Here is an 8,492-nt window from a genome sequence, read left to right on the forward strand (position 1 = left end):
TTAACTAATTTGAAATGTATAGTGATAGGTCATATAAAGAGAAAAGAAAAACCATTTCCCTATTATAGGAAGGCATTGTGGGGTAGAAACAAAATATGAATGCCAGACTGGGTTCAAAGCCTAGTTTCAACACTTACTAGCTGCACAATCTGGTCAAGTTATTTAACATTCCTGTACTCAGTTTCTCTATGTATAAAATGGCAATGAAAATATCAACTTCATAAGGTTATTGTGTAGACGAAAAGAATTAATAAACTCAAGTCACTCAATGTTTGTCTTAGTTTACTGCTCTGACCTACAGATAATCTGCAAATACTCTTTTACATGAACCTTTTAGAATATGACAAAACACAGGAAGAGCTATATAGTGAGACAAAAATCTCTACTTTGTCACATGGAGGTTATATTCAGAAGCAACCAGAAGAAAACATAATTCCTTTTTAGAGTTTGGGGAATTACTAGGGAATTAGGGAGTTATTGCTAATTTCCTAAACTTGGGTCCAAGGTCCATTCACCTTTGACACAAATGGTATGGGGATTCCCCAAACAGGATGGTCAGTGAGTAGTTTGGAGAATTCACCTCAATTCTCCTTAGAGCCCCCTAATTCTCTCTTACTAATTTTTATATGTGAAAAAGTAATAGTACATCAGCAAATTTCCATCAGTCAATTCAAGAGAGACCAATAATAAGGTGTTCTTTCACTTTGCTTTAAACATTATATTTTCCTACTGATATTTCAATTCTTGAAGATTTTATTAGCCCTGAAGATCTTCCTACCTCAGACATGCAAGAAAACCTAAGGTTTAAGCGGCTGGCATTTATTTTAAAATAAAAATTTAATACCAAAGATAAGCAGTAACATGCCTAAAGAAATGTGATGCTATCACAGGAAACAGTGAACTCTGAATTTTCTTCAATTACAGTTAAACACACAGATTTTAAAATATTTTTAAAAAACCTTTAAACCCAAGCTGTTAGAGCAGTGAGTCCACATTGAGAATTTTAATATCGCCCCTCCCTTCCCGACACGCCCCCAAAAGCCTTAAAGAGAAAACACAAACACCCAGTGTCTCTCACACACACACACACACACACATATGTGCGAAGCGGGGGGAGGGGGAGGAGGGGAGGAGCAGAGGGGAGGAGAGAAGCGGAGAAGGCAAGGGAGAAGTTAGGGATAAGAAAAAGTAAGGGAAGTCAGAAAAAAAAACAGGACCATTGAAGCCCCTACTTTTCCCTGCCTGGAGACTTACTTTCTTGCCTCCAAGCAGCCCGCGGAGCAGTCAGGGCTGCTGCCCTGGGCGCCTAAGTGGCGAAGCCAAGTAACTTCTAGTTTTGGTGACCTCCCCTCCGCGAGTGGCGCCTACGCACATGACGTCAAACAAGCACAAGCTGCATCACAATCGGACACTCAGGGTATTTAGAGGTGTTGCTCGTGGCTCGCCAGAATCCCACAGTTCAGTTTCATCTGGCCGCGCGCTGGCGGCCCTCTGGCTGCAGTCCCTCTGCGACAGCGGCAGCGGCCCAGCAGAGCACTCATGACCTATTTTTTTTTAATAAATTTATTTATTTTATTTGTTTATGTTCTATTTTTGGCTGCATTTGGTCTTCGTTGCTGCACGCGGGCTATCTCTAGTTGTGGCGAGCAGGGGCTACCCTGTTGCGGTGCGCAGGCTTCTCATTGCAGTGGCTTCTCTTGTTGCGGAGCATGGGCTCTAGGCACGCAGGCTTCAGTAGTTGTGACACCCGGGCTCAGTAGTTGTGGCTCGCAGGCTCTAGAGTGCAGGCTCTGTAGTTGTGGCGCACGGGGTTAGTTGCTCCGGGGCATGTGGGCTCTTCCCGGACCAGGTTTGGAACCCGTATCCCCTGCATTGGCAGGCGGATTCTTAACCGTTGCACCACCAGGGAAGCCCCCGACCTCTTTTGATTGAATGCTTCCCACTGAGAGAGGCCGAGTCCTAGCGCCTAGCTGAGATCTCACTCAAGATCTAACTTAAGATGAGTGCTTTGGTTCCACACTTTGAAACGTCCTCACTGTACCTTGGAGACCTGCATCCCGAAGTGAACGAGGCAATGATGTATGAGAAATTCAGCACCGCCGGGCCAATCCTGTCCCTTAGGGCCTGCCGTGACCTGGTTACTCGCCGCTTCCTGGGCTAGGCGCATGTGAACTTCTTGCTGCGGGCTGATACCGAGTGGACTCTGGACACTACGAACTTTGGTATTATCAATGGCAAGCCGCTGCGTATTACGTGGTCCCAGCATGACCCATCACTTTGTAAGAGTGGAGTGGGCAATATATTCATCAAAAATCTTGCCAAGTCTATTGATGACAAGTCCCTTTATGATACATTTTCCGTCTTTGGAAACATTATTTTTTGTAAAGTAGTAACCGATGAAAATGGATCAAGGGGTTTTGGATTTGTGCATTTTGAGAAGTCAGAAGCCGCTAGAAGAGCCATTGCAAAAATGAATAGGATTCTGCTGAAAGGTAGCCGAGTTTTTGCTGGGCAGTTTAAACCTCGCAAAGAAAGGGAAGCAGAACTCAGAGCTCAAGCAAACATATTTACCAATGTCTACATTAAGAATTTTGGAGATGCTATAGATGATGAATGTCTTAAAGAGGTTTTAGGTGAGTTTGGTTCTGTATTAAGTGTGAGAGTTATGACTGATGAAAATGGAAAATCCAAAAGCTTTGGATTTGTGAGTTTTGAGAATTTTGAAAAAGCCCAGAAAACCATTGAAGGAATGAATGGAAAAGTCCTTAATGGAAATCAAGTTTATGTTGGTAGAGCACAGAACAAAGCTGAGAGACAGTCTGAATTAAAACACAAATTTGAGCAAATAAAACAGGGTAAACTCACCAGGTGCAAGGGTGCTAATCTTTATGTGAAAAATCTTGAAGATGATATTGATAATAAATGACTGAGAAGAGAATTCTCCCTCTTTGGCACAATCACTAGTACCAGGGTCATGATGGAGGCAGGCTGCAGCAAAGGCTTTGGCTTTGTTAGCAATACATCTCCTGAGGAAGCTAATAAAGCCGTCATGGCAATGAATGGAAAAATTGTGATCACCAAACCACTGTATGTGGCTGGCACAAAGCAAGGAGGAGCACCAGGCTCTCCTCACCAAGAACTATATGGAGAGAGCAGTGGCTCTGAAAGATGGAGGTTATTCTATACTCAACACTCCCAAGGCAGCAGCAACATCATCATGTAACTGTGTGCCTGCTCTTCCTCAGCTTCAATGTGGAAGTGCACATCTTTGTAAGACTGTGCTCAGGGCCAAACATCATCCATCCAGAGTATATTGGATATTCTATCCACTCAGCAGCAACAGCACCTAAGATATCATTCAGCACCTCCAGACCACTGCAAGTGCAGGGAGCCAAGTCAGCCTGTCAGATCACCAACAGAACAACCCAGACCATGGCTGTTCACCCTCAAACTTCTGCCTCGGGACCACGTGCAAATCGGAGATTCAAAAAAGTTTCAGGTGTTGCAGGTGTTTGCAGTCCTCTAAAATTTAAAGTAGGAAGGCCAGCATCCATCCAAAAGCCTGTCCCTGTTTGTATACAAGGCCATGATATGTTGAATGTGTCTATATTGGCATCAGCTAGTACTCAGAAGATGACCTTGGCTGAAAAGCTAGTTCCTCTAGTTCAGTCCATTCACCCAACTCTGGAGAAATCTCTGGAATACTTTTGGAGATGGATAATGCTGAAATTCTTTATATGCTCAAATATCCTGAGTTTCTACATGCCAAAATTGATGAACTCATCTTTACTCTGCAATCCAACCAAGCTCAAGATACTGTCCTGAGAGCCACTAACAGCACTCCCAGTATTTGACTTGTGTAAGATGAAATTCCTGCTTGCAGAAAGTTCCAAACAATGAAAAACATAAACATTGGAGAAAATGAGAGTAAAAAAGGTCTAAAAGAAAAATAAATTTATACTTTACCAAGCAAATTATTGGTATTTTATTATTTACCATTTTAAATACAGAATATAAGAACAGGAAAATAGAAAAAGAAAAGAAAAAGAGACAGAAAAAGAATTAAAACAGTATTTTCAAAGGATGTAGTAAGAGTAAGGCAAAATTACACAGAAAATAATTTGTCAGTTTTTACTTTAATATTTTTTCTTCACTGTAAACAGTACAAATGACACCAGTGTGTTACATTTCAGAATTTTGGTGCCTGGATTTTACTCATCAATTGCTCATTAATTTCAGAAGGAAATGTAACTTGGATTTTAAAATTCTTATTTAGTAAAAAATGAACAGAAGATAAAAATATGAAAGATCCCAATAGCTACAAATACCAGATTATTTCATGAATAGCTTCACAAATACTAAAGTATAAAATGGAAAATACCAAAGGGAAATACAAAAAATCTATTTTGCATTGACCTAAAATGAGGCAGATTTTTTAGGAAAGGAGTTGGAGAGAAAGGGAATAAGAATAGAGACTTAAATGTTTACATAACATTTACATCATATGTAAATGTTTTTAAAAAGAGCAAAATCTCCCTTTTTACTGTTACTGTCTTATACTAAATCCATGCTGTTGACCAAAGACAAGAAAAGTAGATCAGAAAAAAATAATTCCATCTGTAAAGGTTTATTTTTTTTTCCTTTTAAAGTGTTAAATACATCATTTTTGCTGATGAAGAACAGTTTCAGATTTCATATTAGCAACTTGTAAAAATTGCTGTTCAGTATAAAAGATAGTTTTACACTTTTCATAAGGAAGTTGTTTACCTAAAAAGATTTTTAAAGAAATGAGATATTTGATAACTCAGATTTATCATCTAATGAAACAAGGCTAATGAATGGCACTCAACAAGTGGTACTCTTAACAAATTATTTTAAAACTAAGGAAGTTGTGCTTTGAACTATATTTCCTTGGTATGTCACATTCAAAAATCTCTATTACTAGGATTTCACACATGGTAGCAAACAATACAGCTTAGACAGGAAGAATTGACAGGTAAACTTATCTAAATGGTAGGAAGGAAATGTTTACCTCACAAATGAAGGAGAAAATAGTAAATACAATTTTAAAAATATATAGTTTCATGTTTTAAGCTTGGATTATTCCAGTGTCTCAACTGTTCTCTGGGTATGTGTATATAATTCATATTTCTTAATTGGGTATTTTGTCAAACTTCTTCAGTAGTTAATAGGGCTGCTCCTTCAGGAATAGCTCCAGCATAAAACCCATCCCAAGCAGTGACAAGTCTATCTGGATTGATTCCAAGTCTTTTAGTTTGTTCGAGTAGATCTCTCTAGCACCTGGTAAGAATGGGTGTTTTACAGAGGAGTGTGTTTACCCCCAAACACAGATTGGGTGAGATGACAACCTGCCCAACTGGCTGGAAAAAAAAAAAAATATATATATATATATAGGCATTGGACCCACAAATAAAATATGAATCACTCTGGGGGTGGGGTGAAAAACTCATAGGTTTTTGTTGTTGCTTGCCAGAGTGAAGCTAGTATTGGGACTGACTCAACGATATCCACTCCTTTCAGCTGGGTCAGTAACCTGGCAGATATCATTGCAGCAGTTTAGGCCCATGGATTGAAGATTTGTTTAATGTTTTCTTTCAAGAGAAACATGTTTTCCCTCTTCAAGGGTATACCGGGAAGAATGTGCTAACTTCAGAGATTTACTGGAGACTCAGTTTGGATGGGACCCTGTGTCAAATGGCAGTGGTAACGACAGAAAGACTTTCTTGGGTAGGGAACTGGTATTTGTAAAGGAGCGATGGAGCTGATGAGAAAAAGTAAGCAGGAGCAACAATCATAGGTGATATTAGCTTCATAAGCATGCCAGCCAAAAAAAAGCCAAAGATTTTGAAGCTGAGGAATGGAGAAAGGAGAAGGGGCAGGACATAGCAGATATACAGTAAGAATAGGAAGCATTTCTATGATCAGCACTTGGAGATAATTTTAGAGATGTACAAATTCAACGTTAGGATGAAAAGGGAAATACTAAATTTGAGTCAAGTTTTTGTTCCATTATTTTGTGCAGAAGCTGCTCACTATCTGATGTCATTTGCTTCTTCCAATTTTTATGGAATATCTGTCCCCTTTGTGCTATCATGTGCTTCAGAAAAGTTTTGAGAACCCTCAGTTTAGGGACTCTGGTTAAAGTAAAAGTTGAGTTAATCGGAGGTGTATGTCTCTTCAGCTGGGATACAAAGAACAAAAGGTCTAGTTTTTTGTAGCTTGTCTGCTCTGTTAGTGATAAGCAGGACCTGGTAGAGGTGCTTCCAGTGGGACTCCAGGGCAGCTTTTTGGTGACATTTATTCCAGTAAACTAAGTCTCCTGGTTTTAAGTCCAGAAGGTGGCTTCTTTAGAAAGGCGGCTTGACCCTGTTGATAAGTCTGAGTATATTGCACTAGTCCTTTACATTATTGGGCCACGTTTGCTTGCAACAAAATGGAGTTTAAAATTGGGGTGTAGTGCCCAATCCCCCTGGTCTGCCTGTGACAAGTTCATAAGGTCAGAATCTGTGTTTGTCGTTAGGGTCTATGGGAGTAGATTAGGCCAAGGTAATTTTATGTCTTCAGAGAGTTTAGCAAGTTTTAATTTCAAAGTATCATTAGCTCTTTCAATTTTTCCTGAGGATTAAAGATGGTAAGGAGAGCCAACACTTTTCAAAATTCCTTAATTATAGTCACAGTAAAATGAGTAGCTCTTCACTGGAAAATTAAGTAAGGATTCCATAAATGGGAAAAACAAAATCTAATCAGTTTTAGCCACAATAACAACAGTCTCCTTTCAGCAAGTTTGGAAAGCCTTTTACCATCTAGAAAAGAGGCAGACAATAATAAATACATTTCCAAGTTTTGTGATGTTAGGGTGTTATTTAAAGTCCATCTGAACATGTGCAAAAGCTCCCTTGTGGTTCCTACCTATGTACCACTTTTACCATTTTTTCCAGAGTTACAAGTTTGGTAGGTGTGACATACACTGGAGGCCTTTCTCCACTATTTAATTTTCCCCATTAATGTTGTTTCAGAATAGTTTTAAAGTTTTCTTTATGGTGAGGGGTCATTGTGTGCACATTTTCACCAAGCTCCATTTCAGAGGGTTTGGAGAGGCCAAGTGGTCATTTGTTATCTCTATAACCATCGAATTGGAGGGCACACCCAGATTTCTCCAAACATCTTTTTTCAGAATCTGATAGTTGTGATTTCAGTTTGCTCAAAACTTCATAAAATGACCTGGATTAACCAAATCATCTTTAATTTGTAGACATAGTTGAACTTGGGTAAGAGTAACTTGGTTAACATACTGGTCAGCTGAAACATTTCCTTTTCCTTTATGGATTTGTTCTCTAGTATGAGCTTCAACATTAGGTACAGTCAGTATTTTAGGGAGAAGCAAGGCACTATTAAAACTCAAATTTGCTCACTGTACTTTATGAGAACACCAGCAGCAGTTAAGAAATCATGTTGCTTCCATAACATCGTGAAACACACCAAAAACACATGTGCTGTCTATATATGTTAGCCCTTTGATCCTTTGCTGGCTGACAGGCTCTATCTAGTCAAGCTAGTTTAGCTAGTTGTGCTGATTTGACTTCAGGAAAGGAATTAGATTCAATAAACTCTTGGAAAGTGATAAAAGCATATCCAGCTTGAAAATAGTCTAGTTCACTCTTAAGATGTGACCCATTTACAAAGAATTCTAAGTTTGGGTCTTATAGAAGAGATCAGAGTAAGTCAGGGAATGTTCTTGGGTTAATGTTAAAAAAATTCGCTCCTCTGGAAGAGAGAATAAGGTAGGTAGGCAGCTGGATTAAGGTTGTGACAACTACGGATGTTTTACAGTTCACCTTTGCCTCTTGCTCTTCTCTTTCATTAAATGCTATCAGATGTAAAAACACACCACACAGGAGCCACTGATTGCAAGTAATTCAAAGGTTTATTCCTCTTTCAGGAATTTTCAAAGTAAGGGAAGTCTCAGGGTGAGAGGGCCAATCAATGAGAGAGTCCACTGGAAAGAGGGCCCTCTGATGTCTAGAAAAGGAAAGAGGGAATGAGCCTTGTCCTAAGGGCATTTATAGGACTGACATCTATGGGTGGGATTTTGTTGAATAATATTAGGGGTTGAATAACTTCAGGTCACCCACCCCCTGCAGGGAGTGAGGAATCAAAGGGATAGTCCTCCTAATGTTTCAGGTTTTAGGGTACCCAAGGGAATATAAGGAGAGGCAGTGTGGGGTCTATATTGACTCATTAAAGTTCTGTGTTTATTTTTCCCACATCTGCAGATGAGGTAGCCCAGAGGAAATTTGGTATTAAGAAAAGTAAATCAGAAAATTTAGGTAATTCTAAGGTGGAAGACACAAGAGTCTAGAGTAGTCAAGTGGAGCCATGTAATATGGTATATTTGACTATCAGCATCTGGGACATCAAGAAAAAGTCCTTTGGATGTGCACCTAATAGTAGCTCCCAATTAAGTGAAAATA

At 39.5% G+C, this 8,492-nt stretch overlaps 1 protein-coding gene across 1 annotated transcript; it reads left to right on the forward strand.

Annotated features, from left to right (window-relative positions):
- The first annotated feature begins 1,999 nt into the window (after positions 1-1,999).
- PABPC5 (poly(A) binding protein cytoplasmic 5) lies at positions 2,000-3,350 on the forward strand. The gene is given in 2 exon segments (XM_036839295.1): positions 2,000-3,093; positions 3,095-3,350. Coding segments are annotated over 2 exon segments (1,350 nt in total).
- Positions 3,351-8,492: the final 5,142 nt, after the last annotated feature.

The sequence above is a fragment of the Balaenoptera musculus genome, chromosome X (assembly GCF_009873245.2).
Source record: "Balaenoptera musculus isolate JJ_BM4_2016_0621 chromosome X, mBalMus1.pri.v3, whole genome shotgun sequence".
Lineage (NCBI taxonomy): Eukaryota > Metazoa > Chordata > Mammalia > Artiodactyla > Balaenopteridae > Balaenoptera > Balaenoptera musculus.